This window comes from Micromys minutus (genome assembly GCF_963924665.1).
Source record: "Micromys minutus genome assembly, chromosome: 3".
Classification (NCBI taxonomy): domain Eukaryota; kingdom Metazoa; phylum Chordata; class Mammalia; order Rodentia; family Muridae; genus Micromys; species Micromys minutus.
In genome coordinates this window covers 57,705,538-57,728,557 of record NC_137972.1, presented here as the reverse complement: position 1 = coordinate 57,728,557, position 23,020 = coordinate 57,705,538, and the positions used below count along the sequence as shown (strand labels likewise).

The 23,020-nt window shown below is 35.1% G+C and overlaps 1 protein-coding gene across 1 annotated transcript; it reads right to left on the bottom strand.

Moving 5' to 3' along the window:
* Window positions 1-13,807: 13,807 nt before the first annotated feature.
* On the bottom strand, window positions 13,808-14,464 carry LOC308418694 (E3 ubiquitin-protein ligase TRIM52-like; the record flags this gene model as incomplete). Its single annotated transcript, XM_080914111.1, has 1 exon — window positions 13,808-14,464. The coding sequence occupies one exon, from the start codon at window positions 14,462-14,464 to the stop codon at window positions 13,808-13,810; it is 657 nt and encodes a 218-aa protein (XP_080770237.1).
* Window positions 14,465-23,020: the final 8,556 nt, after the last annotated feature.

Here is a 23,020-nt window from a genome sequence, read left to right as displayed (position 1 = left end):
CAGTGGAGGAATGTTCCCCTTTCTCAGCATCCTCACCAGCATCTGATGTCATCTGAGTTTTTGATCTTAGCTATTCTGACTGGTGTAAGGTAGAATCTTATCACAGGTTTGTTTTGATTTGCATTTCCTTGATGACTAGGGATGTGGAGCACTTCCTTAGGTGCTTCTCAGCCATTCAATATTTCTCAATTGATACTTTTTTGTTTATCTCTGTACCCCACTTTTAATAGGATTGTTGGATTCTCTGGCGTCTAAATTCTTGAGTTCTTTGTATACTTTGGATATTAGACCTCTATCAGATGTGGGGACCTTAAATCATTAATAATCTAAGACTATTTTTGGTATTCAAAGATCATTATGCTTAATCCATACATACCAAAAGAAACTGACTGTTTCCATGTTACATTTTGTCCTACATGTACTTCATGTTTTTGTTATCTAGTGGGATTTCAATGCATGCTATCCAACCCCTAAAAGAATTAAGTACTGACAAAAATATATTCATATAGTGCAATGCCAAAATGCTTTTAAATATCTGTACATGCATCCCTCTTTTTAAAGGTATAGTTGTAAAAGAAAAAAAAAACTTTGAAATTATATACATGTAAGTCACACAAAATGTGGATTCAGACACATAGATATATGATTTTATATAAATTCACAAAACACCATACACAGTTATTCACACACATATATATGCAAGAATAAACATACATGCTTTCCACACATACATATGCTCAAACACAGAAATGCACTTTCATCTTTATAGCTATATCTGATTTTATATAAATTCAAACATGCATATACAGATACACACACATGCACATGTCATGCCTCTAATGTAAATGAACTTACTGATTGGAGTTTTTAAATGTGTAGAAGGCCTAAGATGTGCCCCTTCATATCTGTCTGTGATGGATTTCTCTCTGTGTACCATTTACTCTGTATGCTTTTGGGGTTATTTTGTAACTTCTAACAAATGTTGCACCAAAATCGATTGCTGTGATGTTGAGAGAAGACAATGGATCCAGTTTTCAAGAGAATTGATCACTATGAAGTGATCTTGCCACCTTGCTTTATATGAGACAATTAACAAAGCTAGATCTGAACTGTTTATTTTTCATGATTTCCCAGTTTTAATTGCATAACTGCCCATTGTGTTTAGATTATTATCGTTTGATAACCATATATAAATTTAAAAATTCTGTGGTAGAGCAATTGGATATGGATTTTAAATTTAATAAAAATTATTGTTGAGTTTACATAGTTTACTGCATAAGCAGTAAATCATGCTGATGTCAACATGGGGCACTGAAATCAGAGAGAGGCTTAAAGATAAAATACAGTCTTTGGTCTTTGGTTGGTTGATTTGGTTTTAATAAAACTAGTGGGAACTTTGCAATCTCATTAAGTCCCATTTGTAAATCTTTGAACTTAGAGCTTGAGCCATTGGTGTTTTGTTCAGAAAATTTTCTCCTGTGCCTATATGTTCTAAAGTTTTCCCTACTTTCTCATCTAATAGTTTCAGTGTATCTGGTTTAATGTGAAGATCTTTGATCCACTTACACTTGAGCTTTGTGCAAGGAGATAAGAACGGGTCTATTTTCATTCTTTTGCATGCTGAGTGCCAGTTGGATCAGCACCATTTGTTGAATAGGCTGTCCTTTTTCCATTGAATGTTTACTGCTCCTTTGTCAAAAATCAGGTGACCATATACATGAGGGCTCATTTCTGGGTCTTCTATTCTATTCCATTGATCCACATGCCTATTTCTGTACCAGTACCATGCAGTTTTCAGCACAATTGCCTTGTAATATAGCTTGAGGTCAGGGATAGTCATTCCCGCAGATGTTTTTTTGTTGTTGTTGAGGATGGATTTCGCTATTCTAGGTCTTTTGTTATTTCATATGAAGTTGCACATTGATCTTTCCAATTCTATGAAGAACTGGGTTGGAATTTTGATGGGGATTGCATTGAATCTGTAGATTGCTTTTGGTAGGATGGCCATTTTTAAGATGTTGATTTTTCCAATCCATGAGCATGGGAGATCTTTCCATTTTCTGAGATCCTCCTCAATTTCTTTCTTTAGAGGTTTGAAGTTCTTGTCATACAGGTCCTTCACTTGCTTAGTTAGAGTCACACCAAGGTATTTCATAGTTATTGTAACGATTGTGAAGGGTACGTTTTCTCTAATTTCTTTCTCTACATGGTTGTCCTTTGAGTACAGGAAGGCTACTGATTTGTTTGAGTTAATTTTGTATCCAGCCACTTTGCTGAACTTGTTTATCAGCTGAAGGAGTTTTCTCGTGAAATTTTTGGGGTCACTCAAGTACACTATCATGTCATAGGCAAAGAGTGATGTTTTTATCTCTTCCTTTCTGATTTGTATCCCCTTGATCTCCTTTTGCTCTCTAAGTGCTCCAGCCAGGACTTCCAGTACTGTGTTGAATAGGTAGGGGGTGAGTGGGCAGCCTTGTCGAGTCCCTGATTTTTGTGGAATTGCTTCAAGTTTCTCGCCATTAAGTTTGATGTTGGCTGTTGGTTTGCTTTATATTTCTTTTATTATGTTTAAGTATGGGCCTTGGATTCCTGTTCTTTCCAGGACTTTTAACTTGAAGGGGTGTTGGATTATGTCGAATGCTTTCTCAGTGTCTTGTGAGATGACCATGTGATTTTGGTCTTTGAGTTTGTTTAAATGGTAGATTCCCTTGATGGATTTCCTTATGTTAAACCATCCCTGCATCCCAGGGATGAAGCCTACTTGGTCATGATGAATGATCGTTTTGATGTGTTCTTGGATTCGGTTTGCAAGGATTTTGTTGAGTATTTTTGCATCAATGTTCATAAGTGAGATTGGTCTGAAGTTCTCTTTCCTTGTAGGGTCTTTGTGTGGTTTAGGTACGAGGGTTATTGTAGCCTCAAAAAATGAGTTGGGTAATATTCCATCTGGTTCTATCTTTTGGAATAGTTTGGCGAGTATTGGTGTTATATCCTCAATCAAAGTCTGATAAAATTCTGCACTGAACCCGTCTGGACCTGGGCTTTTATAGGTTGGGAGGCTTTTGATGACTTCTTCTATTTCTTTAGGTGTTATAGGGTCATCTGAATTTTTGATTTTGCCATTCTGACAGGTGTAAGGTGGAATCTCATTGTTGTTTTGATTTGCATTTCCCTGATGACTAGGGATGTCAAGCATTTCCTGGGGTACTGCTCAGTCATTTGATATTCCTTAATTTAGAATAATTTGCTTAGCTCTCTATCCCATTTTTAATAGAATTGTTTGATTCTCATGAGTCTAACTTCTTGAGTGCTTTGTATATATTGCATATTAATCCTCTATCAGATAGGGGATTAGTAAAGATCTTTTCCATTTTGTTTTTTAGATAGTGTCCTTAGCCTTACAGAAACTTTGCAATCTCATTAAGTCCCACTTTACAATCCTTGGTCTTAGAGTACAAGCCATTGGTATTCTCTTGAGGAAATTTTCCCTTGTGCTTATATATACTAAGGTTTCCCCCACTTTCTTTTCTAATAGTTTCAGTGTACCTGGTTAAATGTGGAGAGCTTTGATCTATTTGCACTTGAGCTTTGTACAATGAGATAAGAAAGGGTCTATTTTCATTCTTCTGTGTGCTGAATTCCAGTTGAGCCAACACCATTTGTTGAAGAGGCTGTCCTTTATCCACTGAATGTTTTCAGCTCCTTTGTCAAACATCAAGTGACCATATGCGTGAGGGTTCATTTTTGGATATTCTGTTTCACTTATCAACCTGCCTAACTCTGTACCAGTACCATGGGGTTTTAAACACAATTTCCTTGTAACATAGCCTGAGGTCAGGAATGAAGATTCCCACAGATGTTTTCTTGTTGTTAAGGATAGATTTTGATATTCTAGGGTTTTTGTTATTCCAGATGAATTTGCAAATTGCTCTTTCTAATTCTATAAAAATTGAGTTGGAATCTTGATGGGGATTGCATTGTTTATGTGATTGCTTTTCGTAAAATGGCAATTTTTACAATGTTAATCATTCCAATCCATGAGCATGGGAAACCATTCTATCTTCTGAGATCTTCTTCAGTTTCCTTCTTCAGGACTACTACACATCTCTGTTTACTTTCCTGACACTCTTAACATCTCTCCCATCTCCTCCCACAACTTATTTATTCCCACAGCCTTGAGGGCTGTCCTGGGCAATTTTAGCATTTGTCACTTTTCTGGGTCTTTAGTCATGCCCTAGCTTCTCAATCTCATGATGTCTTTGATTAGCATGGAATCATTAACTGTGGGGGAAAGATCATTCCCTGATAACCGTGACAGGTAAACTATTCCATGAAATAGGAACATGAAGTTTTACACACACACACACACACACACACACACACACACACACACACACACAAATGAGAGTTATGCCCAAAGCAAACATCAACATTTATGGAGGCCCATGCCTAGCTGACTCTGTTCCATTGGTGGGAACCATGTCATTCCCTCCCTTACATAGACAATTCTGAGTCAGCATACACATGTTGCTGTGGTCTCTGCATTTCTTTGAACAACTTCCATAAAATATTAATAAATATAGCATCTTGCTCTTGGAGTCTCACTTCTTGATACAATTGCTCATGATATTAGATGGTTAAATATTATCTCACAAGTTCTAAGTTTCAAGTCAATGCATGCTGGTTTATTCAAACCTGTATTGCATAGAGTTTATCCTTATTTATACAACCTATGATTTGACAGGAATATAAGTATCTTTTCTATTCAATAGTAATCAGATTAAGATTTAGATAATTTAGTCATCCAGATCACATCACTGTTGATGCTACACAGGATTTACTGAATGCTCCTAGGAAATATGCTACAGATTACCCTAAGGAATATGAAGGCAACAGCTGAAAAATAAAGAGTAGACAGTAATAAGGACCACTTTTATTACCTATAAGAATTTTGGCTAACACCTAAAAAGTAATGAACATATCTTAAGGAATAAACAAAGAACTCTGATAAAAAGAGATGACATTTAATAGAAAGTTCTTGGTACAGATCTATACAAAACTGGCTCCTGAGACATAAGAAAAACTACAGAATATAAAACACCAATGTTAGAGACACCTTGGTTAAAATCACTAATGTTGCCTTTATGGAAATGATCTAAAGGCCAATTCACTAATCTCTGTTGTCAAAATCCTGCAATCTCTGTCCTCTCAAACCTGACACAATTCCTTTTTTTTTTTTTTAAATTTGTATCTCATTTGGAAACATACATATACAAAACTTCATGTCTTCATTGACCCAGTTAGAATCATTTGAATGCATCCTGTTTAAATAAAGACTGTTTCCATATACTAGAGATTATGGCTCACATTTCAATATTTGATAGCTGGTGTTTGTTACATAACATGGTTTACAACATAAGGTTTTCAGCTAACACTAACCAATTTCATGCATAGTCATAAAGAATTGAGCCTTGAGAGATAGAAAGCTCATTCACTTAAAGTAGGACAGCCCACTCCTTGTGCAAAGAAAAATGCTTAACCATTAAAAACAGAGGCTGGACATGTACCTATCAACCCCTAGTTAAGCAGCATGATTATCAGTTATCAAAGAAAGAAACTAAACACTGGCTGGCATTGCTAATTGTGAACAGGAGTGATAAGCAATATGGGCCAACCATTTTTTTTTTTTTTTTTTTTTTTACGAGATGAGATGTGTTGCCTTGTTTCTCTGCAATGTTTATGTAATCAGTTAATAGTGTAATTCACATGAGGTAAAATTCATCAGACAAAAGTTTCAAATAAAACATGCAGCTAGCTTTCCTTGCTTTCATCACATGCAGAACCACAAGTGCATGCAATGATATACTCAATTTTGGCAAATAGTTATATAGCTAAGAGAGAAAAGTCATTGATGTGTTCCTGTCCCATAGTTCTGTGTTACATTCCTTGTGATATCATTGGTCCTCATCTCAGTGACTCTGACTAAATCCTAAAGAGTACAGGGTAATCCTGTTGGTGTGGAAGAACCACAAATCACTTACAGGGGACTCAAAAACTCAGAACATGGTGGGGATAACCTCTTGCCACCTTACAACAAAGGAAAGAATGGATGTGTGATTAAACTTCTCTCAGGACCAAGTTCCAGGATGCAATGTTTCCTAGAATATAAGTTCAAATGACTAACCTCTCTGTCTTCTAAGAATAGCTCCTCTACATTCAAGTGAAGAGTCTTCTGAGCTATTTACAGCCATATTTGAGAGAAAGTGTGCATTTAACCTTTGCTTATTTTTTCAATACCAAAGTGATTTCAGTTCTTAAACACTACTTCTATTTTAATGTAAGAAAAAAAAATATTCTGACTCTACAAGTTCCTAACTTATAAGTATGACAGCACTATTTTGAGAGATTCATGTCTTAAATATTGAAATACAAAACAACACAAAGAAAACTATTTTAAATATGAACCATAAATTACAATTACATTACTCTTTTTATATATTTTGTATTTTTTGTCTTTTCCTTTGTGCTCTTAAACATTGTTGCATGCATAAATATTTAAATATTTGCTTAGAACAACTCATTATTCACTTTGTGATTGATAATGGGCCACTTCAAAGGACATCAACATGATGCATTTACATCAGCTACTGTGTTCTAGTGCTGATGTATATTCTAATAGAAACAAAATAAAAATAATGATAAAAAGGTTTGCATTAATATAAAAATACAGAAATTATTAGAAATCATATAAAATAAGAAACATATTTATACTTGTAATCATGTTAATTTTGTTATTTTAAAAATTAAAATTTTGATTATAAAATGATATAAGTCTTGATTTGTTATATGTAAAAATTTAAAGAGATGACAGGTTAAAGTAGAATTACTTTACCAATTTATTAAACATTTCCCTTGTGTTTGGGATCAAGCTAAAACCTGTATATGAATGAACTTCCCTTGCTTCCTACACTTAGAATGTCACATAAGATATCAGGCATTATTATTTGAGAGAGGTAATCAGAAAAACAGGACATCAGTGAAGAGAAATGGTACTATGACTTGATCACTTGAATGTTTCCTTGTGTATAAAAATTCTGTCTATTGCCTTGAAAATAGAATGTTCTTCAGGAGTATAATTCTGTGAAACCAGCACTGACATTTTGTTTTACAAATCTGTTATAAAGGGCCTTGTGTTCTGTATTCAGTCTGTTGTATTCTTGACTTGAAGCTATAGGGATGTAAGAGAGAGCCCAGAACCAACATAATTATGGAAGGCGTATTGGCAAGTGTTGAGCTTATAGTGCTAGCTGACAGCATCATGAGATGCCAAATACTTGGTGTTCTTTGTGTGACCAGCGCAGAATATATAGTAAGTTCCTGGCCATTGAAAGAGCACACCAAAGAAAAATACACAAACACACACACACACACACACACACACACACACACAAACAAACACACAAACACACAAACAAACAAATAAAGAAGAATATGGCCTCTTGTGAGGACTGACAGCTTCCATGTGAGCGAGAACAAACATGGGTGTACAGACAAACACAGAAAATGTCCTGTGTAAATTTAGCCCAGTACCACTATTTACCAATGTCAAGTCAAGGCCGTCAAACTTCTACTGAACAATACATTAAGTTCATGATGATAATCACTACACTGCTTGATTAAACTTAACTACCTGGAAGGTTTTAATGCTCACAGAATCAGGTTTTCAATACAGAACATCATGCAAACAGTAAGGTGACTTTGAAAAAATCATTGTAGTAATTATAACACCATAGTTTTCATCTAAAATTATCACAACCACAGAGAACTCTTCTGAGTTCCAGCAGCTAAAATGCATTAGAGTGATCCTATCTACAACAGGTGGTAACACAATTCCTCTAGTTCATATGTTCCAAAGATTCATTCCCCTTTGCTTGATGTCTAAGATCTTCGTCAACCAAATATAAAATGCTAAATAATGTCCTTCTAAGGATATATTTTTCACATGCTCAGATAATCATTAGTGCTCAAATTCTGTAATTTTACTTGAAAATTCAAACTTAAGCTTATTTATTATTATTAAATATTTGGTAACTATTCATGTGATTTTTTTTGGGGGGGTAGCACTTGAAACCCACTTTGACTTTTTTTTCTTACACTGTATATATTATGTGTTATACATAGAACAAATTATTCATCAAGTTAGACAATAGTTGAAAATAATTAATTTTTGGTGCTTTTTAAATTTTTGTTGTATATATTATGTATTTACATTACAAATGCTATCTCCTTTCCCCTTTTCTCTCTCTCCCATTCTCCCTCCCCCTGATTTTTGAAAATGCTGCCTCTCATCCACCCACTCACTCCTCTTTCAACACTCTGTCATTTTCCTATATTTGGGAAAGGAGCCTTCACAGGACCAAGTGTTTCTTCTCCTTTTTACGGCCCACACTGCCATCTTCCAACACATATGTGGGTGAAACCCACATATGTACCTTTTGATTGGTAGGTTAGTCCCTGAGAGCTTTTCGGTGTTTGGTTGGTTGATAATGTTGTTTTTTTTTTTTTTTTTGAAATTTTAAAAATATATTTTTATAATTACTATTAGTGTAACTCTTTTTTTTTTCCATGTGAATATGTTTTTTAGTCAGTACTTGATTTTTTTCAAGGGCTTAACAGTATGGATTGAAAACGTACTAGTTGCAATAAGCGTAAAGTACATGCAAAACAAAACGCAACATGGAAATAGTCAAAGTCTTCTTGATTTGTGAATGTATGTATATTTTTTGTTTTCTTTATTTCTTGGACTTCATACAGTCTGTGAGTTGTTTCTGGGGGAGTGCAAGCCTCTGGGGTTAGCATCCCACTATCAGTGATTGCATATTATGTATGTTCTTTTGTGACTGGGTTATCTCACTCAGGATGATATTCTCTAGATGCAGCCATTTTCTTAAGAATTTGGTTAAGTCATTGTTTCTGGTGGCTGAGTAGTATTCCATTGTGTATATGTACCACAATTTTTGTATCCATTCGTCTTCTAGAGGACATCTGGGTTCCTTCCAGCTTCTGGCTATTATAAATAGAGCCGCTATGAACATTGTGGTGCATATATCTTTGTTGTGTATTGAAGTGTCTCTGGGGTATATGCCCAGAAGTGGAATAGCTGGGTCTTCAGGTAGTACTATATCCAATTTTCTGAGGTATCACCAGACAGATTTCCAGAGTGGTTGTATTAGCTTGCAACCCCACCAACAGTGGAGAAGTGTTCCTCTTTCTCTGCAGCCTCACCAGCATCTGCTGTCATCTGAGTTTTGGATCTTGGCCAATCTGACTGGTGTGAGGTGGAATCTTAGGGTGGTTTTGATTTGCATTTCCCTGATGGCTAAGGATGTCGAGCACTTCCTCAGATGTTTTTCGGCCATTCGGTGTTCCTCAACTGAAAATGATTTGTTTAGCTCTGTACCCCATTTTTTAATAGGGTTATTTGATTCTCTGGTGTCTAGCTTTTTGAGTTCCTTGTACACCTTGGATATTAGCCCTCTATCTGATATGGTGTTGGTAAAGATCTTTTCCCATTCTGTTGGTTGCCGTTTTGTTTTCTTGACGATGTCCTTAGCCTTACAGAAACTTTGCAATCTCATTAAGTTCCATTTGTTAATCTTTGACCTTAGAGGTTGAGCCATTGGTGTTTTCTTCAGGAAATTTTCTCCTGTGCCTATGTGTTCTAAGGTTTTCCCTACTTTCTCATCTAATAGTTCCAGTGTATCTGGTTTAATGTGGAGATCTTTAATCCACTTACACTTGAGCTTTGTACAAGGAGATAAGAATGGGTCTATTTTCATTCTTTTGCATGTTGAGTGCCAGTTGGACCAACACCATTTGTTGAATAGGCTGTCCTTTTTCCATTGAATGTTTACTGCTCCTTTGTCAAAAATCAGGTGACCATATACATGAGGGCTCATTTCTGGATCTTCTATTCTATTCCATTGATCCACTTGCCTATTTCTGTACCAGTACCATGCAGTTTTCAGCACAATTGCCTTGTAATATAGCTTGAGGTCAGGGATAGTGATTCCCGCAGATGTTTTTTTGTTGTTGAGGATGGATTTCGCTATTCTAGGTCTTTTGTTATTCCATATGAAATTGCACATTGATCTTTCCAATTCCATGAATAACTGGGTTGGAATTTTGATGGGGATTGCATTGAATCTGTAGATTGCTTTTGGTAGGATGGCCATTTTTAAATGTTGATCTTTCCAATCCATGAGCATGGGAGATCTTTCCATTTTCTGAGATCCTCCTCAATTTCTTTCTTTAGAGGTTTAAAGTTCTTGTCATACAGGTCCTTCACTTCCTTAGTTAGAGTCACACCAAGGTATTTCATAGTTTTTGTAACGATTGTGAAAGGTACCTTTTCCCTAATTTCTTTCTCCACATGTTTGTCCTTTGAGTATAGGAAGGCTACTGATTTGTTTGAGTTAATTTTGTATCCGGCCACTTTGCTGAACTTGTTTATCAGCTGTAGGAGTTCTCTGGTGGAATTTTTGGGGTCACTTAAGTACACTATCATGTCATCGGCAAAGAGTGATGTTTTTATCTCTTCCTTTCCGATTTGTATCCCCTTGATCTCCTTTTGCTGTCTAATTGCTCCAGCCAGGACTTCCAGTACTATGTTGAATAGGTAGGGAAAGAGTGGGCAGCCTTGTCGAGTCCCTGATTTTAGTGGGATTGCTTCAAGTTTCTCGCCATTAAGTTTGATGTTGGCTGTTGGTTTGCTGTATATTGCTTTTATTATGTTTAAATATGGGCCTTGGATTCCTGTTCTTTCCAGGACTTTTAACATGAAAGGGTGTTGGATTTTGTCGAATGCTTTCTCAGCGTCTAGTGAGATGACCATGTGATTTTGGTTTTTAAGTTTGTTTATATGGTGGATTAAATTGATGGATTTCTTTATGTTAAACCATCCCTGCATCATAGGGATGAAGCCTACTTGGTCATGATGAATGATGTTTTGATGTGTTCTTGGATTCGGTTTGCAAGGATTTTGTTGAGTATTTTTGCATCAATGTTCATAAGTGAGATTTGTCTGAAGTTCTCTTTCCTTGTAGGGTCTTTGTGTGGCTTAGGTACGAGGGTTATTGTAGCCTCAAAAAATGAGTTGGGTAATATTCCATCTGATTCTATGTTTTGGGATAGTTTGGCGAATATTGGTGTTGTATCCCCAATAAATGTCTGATAAAATTTTGCACTGAACCCGTCTGGACCGGGGCTTTTTTTGGTTGGGAGGCTTTTGATGACTTCTTCTATTTCTTTAGGTGTTATAGGGTTATTTAGATGGTTTACTTGGTCCTGGTTAAACTTTGGGACCTTGTATCTGTCTAGGAATTCGTGCATTTCCTCCAGATTTTCCAATTTTGTGGAGTATAATTTTTTGTAGTAGGATCTGATGATTTCTTGAATTTCCTTAGTTTCAGTTGTTATGTCACCACTTTCCTTTCTGATTTTGTTAATTTGGATACTCTCTCTTTGCCCTTTAGTTAGTCTGGCTAGGGGTTTACCTATCTTGTTGATTTTCTCAAAGAACCAACTCTTTGTTTTGTTGATTTTTTCAATGTTTTTTTTGTTTCTATTTGGTCTATTTCTGCCCTATTTTTGATTATTTCTTGCCATCTACTCTTTTTGGGTATATCTGCTTCCTTTTGTTCTAGGTCTTTTAGCTATGCTGTCAGGTTGCTGATGTGAGCTCTCTCCAGTTTCTTCTTGGAAGCGCTTAGGGCAATGAGTTTTCCTCTCAATACTGCTTTCATTGCATCCCATAGGTTTGGGTATGTTGTGTTATCATTTTCGTTGAATTCTAGAAAGTCCTTAATTTCTTTCTTTATTTCTTCTTTGACCCTGCTATCCTTTAACAGAGCGTTGTTTAGTTTCCATGTGTATGTGTGCATTTTGTTGTCTTTGTTGTTGTTAAAGACCAGCCGTAGACCATGGTGATCTGAGAGGCTGCACGGGAGTATTTCAATCTTCTTATATCGATGAAGGCTCGTTCTGTGTCCAATTATGTGGTCTATTTTCAAGAAGGTGCCATGGGTTGGTGAGAAGAAGGTGTATTCTTTTACTTTAGCATAGTATGTTCTGTATATATCTATTAATTCTAGTTGTTTCAAAGTCTCAGCTAGTTTTGCAGTGTCCTTGTTCAGTTTCTGTTTCCCTGATCTGTTCATTGGTGAGAATGGGGTATTAAAGTCTCCTACTATTATTGTGTGGGGTGAAATGTATTTTTTGAGCTTTAGTAGAGTTTCTTTTATGAATGTGGGTGATTTTTTATTTGGAGCATATATGTTAAGGATTGAGAGTTCCTCCTGACAGATTTCCCCGGTAATGAGTAAAAAGTGTCCTTCCTTATCTTTTTTGATAACTTTTGGTTGGAAATTTACTTTATTCGATATTAGAATAGCCACTCCAGCTTGCTTCTTGGAGCTGTTTGCTTGGAAGTTTTTTTCCCACCCTTTTACTCTGAGATAGTGTCTGTCTCTGTCTCTGAGATGAGTTTCCTGTATGCAGCAAAAGGCTGGATTTTGTTTATGTATCCAGTCTGATAGTCTATGTCTCTTTATTGGGGAGTTGAGACCATTTATGTTAATAGATATCAAGGAATAATTGTTTCTGTTTCCTGCCATTTTTGCTCTTTTGGTTGAGTTGTGTCTGTGTTTTTTTCTTCTTTTAGTTTTCTTGTTTAGGAGTTTTCTTCTTTTTACTAGGCTGTAAAGATATAATATTCATAAATCTGGTTCTTAAATTTAGTTCTGGGCCAACAAAATTAGGCACTTTTTATAAGAATCTGCTAACATATATTATACATGCTATTTTAGGCAAGTTTTGCTTTAAATACTTCACAACAAAAAATGGTAGTATTTACCTATTGATATTTTCAGGGCTAGTGCATTTCAGTGTTAAAATCTGGCTTAAAGTTTTAATTTTTCAAAGTTTCATATTTTCAGCTTCAATTTTTCTTTGTTTTCCTAATGTTGGAACTATTGTCCAAATGCTGAATGCAGCTCTCTTTAATGACCAAAAACTTTAGATCTAACAAAAACATTGAAAGATCACCACATCTCCAAAAGCAAACTTGAACTAAGTAAGCATACTCTTTTAGCTTATGATGACAGAAAACCTGAGATTTCCAAAGCAATCCACAAAAATAGCAGTGTACCTTGATAACTTTTCAACTTTTGCTAAAAATCTAAGTATAGCATTACTATAAAAACTGACATAGATTTCTACCAAGTATGTTCCCAAATCACCTAATAACCTCAAAAATGTTTTTAGTCAAATACCAGGTTCGTTAAAACATTCAATTTTGAAAACCTAATTTTGAAGCTAAGCAAAGCAGTTTTCTTCATTCCCATAAGTAAATTCTCAGCTAATAGCAACAAAGGACTAATAGTTCCTAAAACTAAAACTTGATAGTCATTAATTCAAAATTCATTGGAAAGCATAGGATGAAACACACTACTCAAACAAGCATTCTGCTACTGAGCTACATACCAACTACTCTATTTCTGACTTAAAGCTGCAGGCACGGATAAATCTGGAATTTTTTAATTTCTCCCCAAAACTGGAGTGAGCACTGAGACTGCAAAGGTTTCTCAGGTTTTTGCTCCTCTTTTTCTTTAAGTACTTCATTCAATGGCACCACATTATTATTTTTGTGGTGCCAAGAATCTAGACACACCATACAGATGGGCTTTTTTTCTACCTCACTGAAAAGCTCCAGGGTTTCCTTATATTTGGAGCACATGCTTTGCTAATTTCATGGAGTATGGCAAATCTGACGAATTATATGGACCATGTTGGCCAACTGCAAATTGGGTCGAAAACTGCGACTTGGAAAAGTCCTTTGGCATTGTGGGCAGCAGAAGACCTGTGGTATGGGACGAAGTGAAGAACGTACTCGGATATCTGGATACAGCTGCCGATGCACAGGTGGATGTGGGGGACCACGGCAAAAGACGAAACGATGGCAGTAGAGGCCATAGTGATGGTATAGGTGACCATCGTGAGAGTATTCACCTCTTTCTTGTTCTGGAAAAACCCTAATTCTCAGGTCATGTACCAATCCTTGTAACCTGTTCCAGTCTTCTTCCTCATCATCCCACACAGAGTCTGCATTGCCCCGATGCCTTCTATGGCTATGACCAACCCAGCGTCCAGTATGTGGTCGATGCTGAAGCATCTCCTTTTCTGTGTACCTATGAAACAAATTCTCTCTGATGATGTGGTCCTCAATAGCAGGCTGTTCCCGGTCCTGTTCATCTTCCATGCCCCACAGCTGGGTCACACACCCTCGACAGAAGTTGTGCCCACAGCCAATGGACAAAGGCTCCTGAAAGTAATCCAGACAGATGGAACATACTGCTTCTTCCGGAAGTGACTGCAAAGGGCTGGGAGGCCCTGTATGGGCGGCCATCTTAAGAGTCCTAGAGCACACAGGTCCTCAGAAACTGAGAGGCCCTCGATGCCGGCAGCCCTCACTCCGGAAACCGCTGGCGCAGAACCAGAAGGCTAGCTGGAGCCTCGAAGAAGCTCAACACCGGGGAAACAGCAGCCTCAGCCCGCGTCTCGATAATGTTGTTTTTTTCTATAGGGTTGCAAACTCTTTCAGTTCTGTCAGTCTTTTCTCTAACTTCTTTATTGTGGTTGCCATCATCAGTCTGATAGTTAAATCTTAGTATGAACTATTAAGTCAAAGTTTACAGGGGCAAAATAAATACCTATGTCACCATCAAGAAAAGAACTGAAAAGCCCCTTGCTTGATTAATTTAAAAATATATCAATATGTCTTTCAATAAATATTTTATACTAGTTATAGGATTTAAAGTAGATACTGGGAAGAAGGTAAAATTTGTTATCAGTAGTATCAGTAATAGTTATAATTTCTATTATATTATATAATATATTATTTTATATATTATCCACTAGAATTTAAGAAAGGTCTCTCATTGGTGATGGTATAGACTATTCCAATCATTACTTTAGTCAAATTATGATTTAGAAAAAAATTTGTAAAGAATTTTCTTATACCACATAATGTTTTTTTTCAAAGTTAAATTATCACTGAACAATGTTATTACATATAAATAGTTTGAAGTAACAACAGTGATGAGCAAGGGTAAATTACATTGAACTTTTCCTTAGTGTTCGTGATGAAATTCATCTTTCTTAGTTTAGTTAACATGAGGACACAAAGTAATCAGGAACAGAATCTATTACAAAGGTAATTGACAATTCCAAGTTAGCTACCAAACTTTGCATTACCCTCTCTTTAATGCACATCTAATCTTTTAACATACATTAACATCCCTCTGTTTCTCTTGGCAACAAAAATTTACTTGAGCGATATGAAATAACTTTTATTTGTCTTTAATTGATGTTTTCAGACATGCTCTTTCTGATCTCAGTTTGCCCTTTAATGGAATTTGAGAAATCACATATATTAACAAGTAATTTCTACTTCACTTATGTAACTTAACTTTTATCTTTAATAAATAAAGCCAAAAGAAAATCTAGTGTATGTATTATAAACACCATTTCCTCTGCATTTATATTCACCATTTGCTATTTGTTCTTTGTTTGCTTTACTTTCCTCTCTAAATGTCAAACTTTTACCCTCTATATATACACACAGGCATTCTCTACATATTTTATAATGTTATATAGACACTATGATATGTCATTATTCATTGTTTATAACATCTAAAACTAAGAATATTGTCCTGGACAAAGTTGGAATTGACTTGAAGAGCAGCATTTATAGTACTGGAAGGCACTATATAAGTACCAATGAGGTGAAAGCTACTAACATTCACTCCAAACTGTAACTATATATACTTGTGTGTGTGTGATATGTGTATATATATATATATACATATATTTATGAATTATATATAAAACATATATTCTTATTAACATAAACATGTTCAAACATGTACATATTTTTTCACAATAATTGAAAAAAATGACATAAACTTGAATAAAATTGGCTGAACAGTTCATTTGGTAGGATTGTAAAGAAGCTAAAGGAGATATGTTACATTTTTTTATAATCCCAAAAACTTATAATAGCAGTATTACAGGAGAGAGTCAGGTGGATCTCTGATTTAAATATTGGCCAGAAATACAAACATTGTCTCTAAAAAAATAACCAAACAAAACCAAAACTAACTAAAAAACCAAAAGAAAATCCTACTGTGTTGGATAGTTTTATATTTTATGTCAGCTTATTTTATCATAGTCATGTGGGCATCAGGGCTACAAAAAGCAGATAAAAATAAAGAATATAATTAATAAACATTCTAATGTCCACATGATGGCCTGTGACAGCATATTGAGAGGATTCTGTGAAATAGAGATGTCAGACCTTCCATCAGTTCTACTGCAGTAATTATGCTGGTTGCAGATCAAAAATGCAATATCACCCTTGTTATTTTTGACAACTGACATCATCACACAATAAAAAGATTTATCCTGCCCCCCCACAAACAGTAGTAATCAGGCCAAGGTGTTTATCTTTCTAGATATGATGCAATGGTATATTAAGAGGACTTTGGTCATATTCACAATTTCTGCTTTCTAAACCAGATTTCCCTCCATGTGTTGAGTTGACACCAGAGGAACTGGTAACTTGTGACATTTGAAGCTTTGCCATTCTATCACTCTGAGGAAAGACTAGTTTGGCTGTTAAGTTTCAGGTAGATATCTATCCTCGTCAAGTACAACTTTATTGTTTTAATCAATATAACACCAATGATAAACCTTCATTCTTGCAGTATCTCAATAGGCATAACTATAAAACTTGATCATCAAATACTTGCTGTCTACATGATTTATGTAAGTTTGTATGAAGGGATGGTCCTGTATGAGGCTACATTAGATGTAGTAGTGCCATAGTAGTGCCATCTAGGTGTGCCTGTGAAATAAGGTGAATAAAGTAAATATTTATTAAGGCAATGATAGGTTATTTAAATAATGACACAGGACTTACTTTGTATGTGTGTGGATATATGTTAATATTTCAAGAAATAAAGATTATAGAAGGTTTATTATTATCCATGAAAATAATTTTAACAACACTTTTAAGTTCATCACATATAGGTAATTATTAATGTATAACTTAAAATATTTAAAAAAAAACAGAAACTTAGAATTAAAGGAGTGGTTTTGTGCTGTCTTTCACTCTACACTTAGAGATCTTAACACTCTAGACTGACACTATAGCTACATTTTTTGAAGCAGAATTTTTATATGATCTCTACTGCCCACCACTTATTCAAGACCTCTCCTAGCCTGTGCAGCTGGAGACCCAGTTAAGATAGCATTCTTGTGTTGATGTGATGTAACATGCCAAAAATAAGGGAGTTCCCAAATATTAGGAAGGTAAGTTTTTTCTTCCCACAATTATATGTACCTGCAAGCAAGTGTGCAATTGTTGAAAGTATATATAAATTTTAAATGTGTCTATCCAAAGTATGTTATTACTTTTTTCTGAAAAAGGGGCACGGATAGTCATGCCAGGACTTAAAAACCATTAAAATCTGAGAAGATCTAAGGTCAAATATCGACAAATGGGACTTAATGAGAGTGCAAAGTTTCTGTAAGGCTAAGGACACTGTCAAGAAAACAAAATGGCAGCCAACAGCTTGGGAAAAGATCTTTACCAACTCCACATCTGATAGAGGCCTAATATCCAAGGTATACAATGAACTCAAGAAGCTAGACACCAGAGAATCAAACAACCTATTAAAAAATGGGGAAAAGAGCTAAACAAAAAGTTCTCAGTTGAGGAATATCGAATGGCTGAGATGCATCTAAGGAAGTGTTCGACATCATTAGCCATCATGGAAATGCAAATCAAAACAACCCTGAGATTCAACATCACACAAGTCAGAATGACTAAGATCTAAATTTCAGATGACAGAAGATGCTGGCAAGGATGTGGAGAAAGACGAACATTTCTCCACTGTTAATGGGGTGGTAGACTGGTACAAACTCTGGAAATCAATCTGGCGATGCCTCAGGAAATTGGACAAAATACTACCTGAAGACCCAGTTATTCTACTTCTGGCCATATACCCCAGTGAATCTCCAACATACAATAAAGACACATGCACCACAATATTCATAGCAGCCCTATTTATAATAGCCAGAAGCTGGAAAGAACCCAGATGTCCTTCAGTAGATGAATGGATACAAAAATTGTGGTATATTTACACAATGGAGTACTACCCAGGTATCAGAAACAATGACTTTATGAACTTCTTTAGAAAATGGATGCATCTATAGAATATCATCCTGAGTGAGGTAACCCAGTCACAAAAAAAAAAAAAAAATTCAGACATAACATGTAGTCAATGATAATTTCATACTAATCCCAGAAAGCTCTGAACAACCCAGAAACAACTCACATACTCTAAGAAGTTCAAGAAAAAACAAAGGCCAAAAAAAAGAAAAGAAAAGAAAACAAAACAAAAAACCATTATGCTTAATCTTTATACATCAAGAAAACCTTGACTAATTTTAGGTTACATCTTGTTTTACATATACTTTATGCTCATTGTAACTAGTAAGATCTTAATGCACACTATCAAACCTTTAAAAAAAACAAGTACTGACAAAAATGTATTTGTATACTTTTATGCAAAAATGCTTAAAATATGTACATTTATTTTTGTTTTTTAAAATAAAGTTGTCCAATTAAAAAAAGCCTGAGAAGATGAGCAGAATTTTTTAATAAGTTACTAATTTTGTTACGACATGTTATAAAGACTTCGTAAAATTAAAAAAAAATTCTTTTAAAATCGTCACCCAAATCATGTCAATACAAAAATATATAAATATTCTATGCAGTCTAATTTTTCATTTTCTGGTTATTCTTTTAAAATTCCAGAGGCATGTATTTCAAAGCTCTATAGGGTAATTTTTGGCTATTTATTTAAAAGCAGCTTTCCTTTTAGATTCTTTATATATAAGATTCCTATAGGAATAGGTCTCAACGTTTCTTTTGAAACACTTTAAGTTGCTTAGCAACCATCTCTCTCCACCATCCCCATCATTTATAAAGGAACTAGCTCACACACCAAGACTGAAAACAGAAGATAAAAAAAAAAAAATAGAGGGAAAAACCAGTGGAATAACCATGGGAAGTGAGTTGCAGATATTAAGGACTGAAAGTAGCACAAAAGTCCTCTTCTTTAAATTTCCACTGCTAAAAGATGCACACCCAAATCTTCAAAGAGAATTTCATCCTTTGAACCTCATAAATTTTGTTGAATTTACAATAAAAAGATTGACTCAGGAGAAGCTATATGCTAACCTGGAAGTAAAAGAGGCTAATCCATTTTGCATGGAATAAAAAAATAAAACAAAAATGAAGAATAAGAAAATCACAGGATAGTTTACTGAACAGAAAATGAGCAGGAGAAGTGTTTTCCTCAAAATAGAGACTGATTTGCTAGCTCTTTGAAATCACTGCTCTAGACAACTGGTATACTCCAATTGCAAAAACTCTGAATTTGGGGATGAGACTACAACCTTTCTTCCCTCTCTCTTATGATGCCCTCTGGGGGAAGATCTTGTTTAGTTCAAAGTGCCTTTTACTTATCAAAGTAACAACTTGCTTCCTTCACACGTGTCAGTATTGTAAAGCACACAATAGTGGTGTTTACCTTTAGGAGTAATAGTGATTTATTTTGAGTACAGTTATCCACACGTTGAAATCTCTCAACTGGTGAAGACCATCTTCCAGGCAGAGTTCTAACCCAACAAACAATGCCATATTATATGAGACAGAGAGAATGTTTTCATATCACCATGATCAAGACTGGTACCAGGCAGGTAGGTCCTGTAAGGTTATCTCTGTTCCAGGGATGGTCCCACACATACTGAGTGGGCTCAATGGGAGAACCGCTCCATATGCAGCCACTAAGCACAAGCACTATTGCTGATGCCAAAAAGTGTTATTGAGAGGAACCAGATATAATGTCTTTTCAGAGGCTCTCCCAGAGTCATATAAATACATATGAGGATGCTTGCAGCTAAACATTAGACTGAACACAGGGACCCCAATAAAAAAGCTAGACAAAGGACTGAAAGAGCTCAAAGGCTTGCAACATTATGGGAAAAACAACATCATTAACCAGCCAAGGCACTGAGGTGGAGAGGGTGTTTGGGAGACCTTCGTGGAAATAAGTAGAAGGGGAGGAGAGAGGAGAGTGAGGAAGAGGGTATAACATTTGAAATGTAAATACAGAGAATATCAAGTAAAATTGGGAAAAAATAAAAAGAACAATTAAGTTTAGAGGGAGAAGTGGTGAGGGCCTAGAATGGAGCTGTACGGAGGGGATAAGGTGAAATATAACCAAACACATTGTATACACACATGGAATTCTCAAACTCATAAAATATCTATCAAGTGAAGACTGATATGAGTAGCAGAGGTGCACACTATTAGATGAGCTGCTTTTATATTCAAAGACACAAAAAAGAATTAAGGAAGCTGAAATGTAGAATATGAGAAAGTAGACTGTTGTTAAATGTGTCAATGATCATAAAGGAGTCAGTCTTGTTCTAAGAATGTAGACAAATCTCAGAGAATGTGCAAGCAGGAAGCCCTTCTTACTCAAATAGAAAATATACATTACTTGATAATTGGAGGGGATAAGAAGGAAAGAGGGAAACATAGAAGACAGAAGTACAGAAGAGAAATTTAACCATTTTCACTGTTAGTTTTTCATACTATTCAAATATTTTCATTAGTTTTTAGAGTGCTTCACATAATGTATGTTGATCATATTCAAAGGCTCTTTCAAGATACATCCTCTCTTTTCAACCAACTCAAGTTAATGCAACCCTTTTTAAGCCTTCTGCAATGATTGCTAATTTATTAACATGATCTTAATAAATGGTCTCCCACTGAAAAATGACCTATTTATCAGGGGCTATGCTCTTAGGAAATTAAAACTGAATTTGCCACTACCCAAGCTACTTAACAGTGGATTCATGGCTTGGAGTGGAATTTCATGTTCATCTCATCTTTTTAATGAAAGGACTTTGTCTGGCTTGGACTTGAACAGATTTAATTCATCATCTTATGAAACTGAAGGACTATAATAAGAACTGGTCTGGCAAGAAAGACTCAAAAGTACACTAGTGACATAAACATGACATGAACAGCCAATTTCTAATAAAATTAATGCATAGTTCTCAAAATGAAACACATATTTGGCACCATTTATCTGGCTAAGAACCAATAGGTACAGAGGCCATAGGCACCAGAAAAGAATCTAATAATTCTATACTGCTTAGGTGAGTCCAGTATTATACTGTATCCTAAAAACTTATTCTTATAACCATAGATTCTGTATTTCTCAACCTTTATCTGAGAATCTAATAGATTTAGTAAATGATAATTAACATAGTGACGCATAATTGGTAAATATTTGGGGTGGTTATTTATTTTTTGAACACTGTATAAAAGCTGCATATATGATATTTTGAGGATAATAGCTTTTAGGCCTTAAGCGTTTAGTTACCAGCAATATATATATATATATATGATTGGTTGGAAATGTGCTCATTTTCAGTTCATGAAATTGCTGATTCAAGTCAGTCGTTTCCACTGTCTCTTCTAAAGAGTCTGAGGGGACATTAACTCACATCCCTATTCTTATGAGAGAAAAATTAAGTAAAAATACAGTGTGACATTTAGCAATTCTTTCCCTCAGTAATATATTTAGAACATTTCAGCTTCTGTCCCTTAGGCATTAACCTAGAACTCTCACTCTAGTTACCCATTCCTGAATCTTAAGCTATATGCACTTATTTTAAGAAGTTAGTTCTTAGCAGAGCCAAATTCCTCTGACATTTACAAAATCTGCTCAACATGTCTAATTATTTTTAAGGTCACTAAACTGTACATTATCTTTATATTTTAAGTTTATTGTACGTGGGTGTGCAAAATTAACTCCACATTTAATAAATTCATCTTATATGTGGTAAGAATGTGACTCTACTATCTGTAAGGATGTCACTAAACACTTCTTTCTGTATTTAAAACACATAAATAAGAAGTACCTCTAGATGTTACAGATGTGCAGTTCCATAGTATGCAACATTTTTAGTTATTATGCAAAAATATCGGATGAGCCGTACTAATTAGTGAATAGTGAAATATAAAGAATTCACTATTACAGTAATGAATGACCTCATTCAACTACTGGAGTAAGATTGTGGACTGTTGTCTAAGTAGTATAAGAGTTGTGGCAATTACTTAGAAATGACTTCCAAAACTCAGGGCAGTGAACTATATTTGTTGCCGATGTGATAAACTTAAAATTAACCTCCCCTTAAAAGGATTGCTAAAAATGTGTTTATCAATTTAAATTAGTTTCATCATGGACTCGGAGTGAATAACCTTTTTGATAATTCTATTAGATTCTCTTCTTTGTGTTCACCATGACAATAATTGCAACATATGCTTACTTATGGTGAAGTAGGGAAACATAGAAGGAAGCAGACACAGAGCAAAGCAGAAGACTTACAAAGCAGTAAATTGAGTGCGTTGAAGATGTTCTCCATTTATTTTCAATAAAAATGTATAAATTTTACATATGAATTTTGGAATTTGTGTGAAGATAATGCCACATATCAACAATCAGGGAATTACAGGCAACTTAAGCTCATCTAATGGTCAAGAAAATATTGAACTTTGTAAACAAATACTTTAATAGGGGACTTAAAAGAGTATCTTTATTGCAGCTCACTTATCTTCTACAGAATAGAGAGAAATTATTCAATATCCCAATCACCAATTGCAATATAGTGATGGAACTAATTAGACACAAAAGTTGAGCAAAAAATATAGTAGAGAAAGTTAAAATTGTAAAAGAGGACAGCAACAGGGTTACAGAACAAAACTAAGGGGGTTAAAGACATTGTTTGAAAATATTCATTCAAAGGGGAAAAGTGA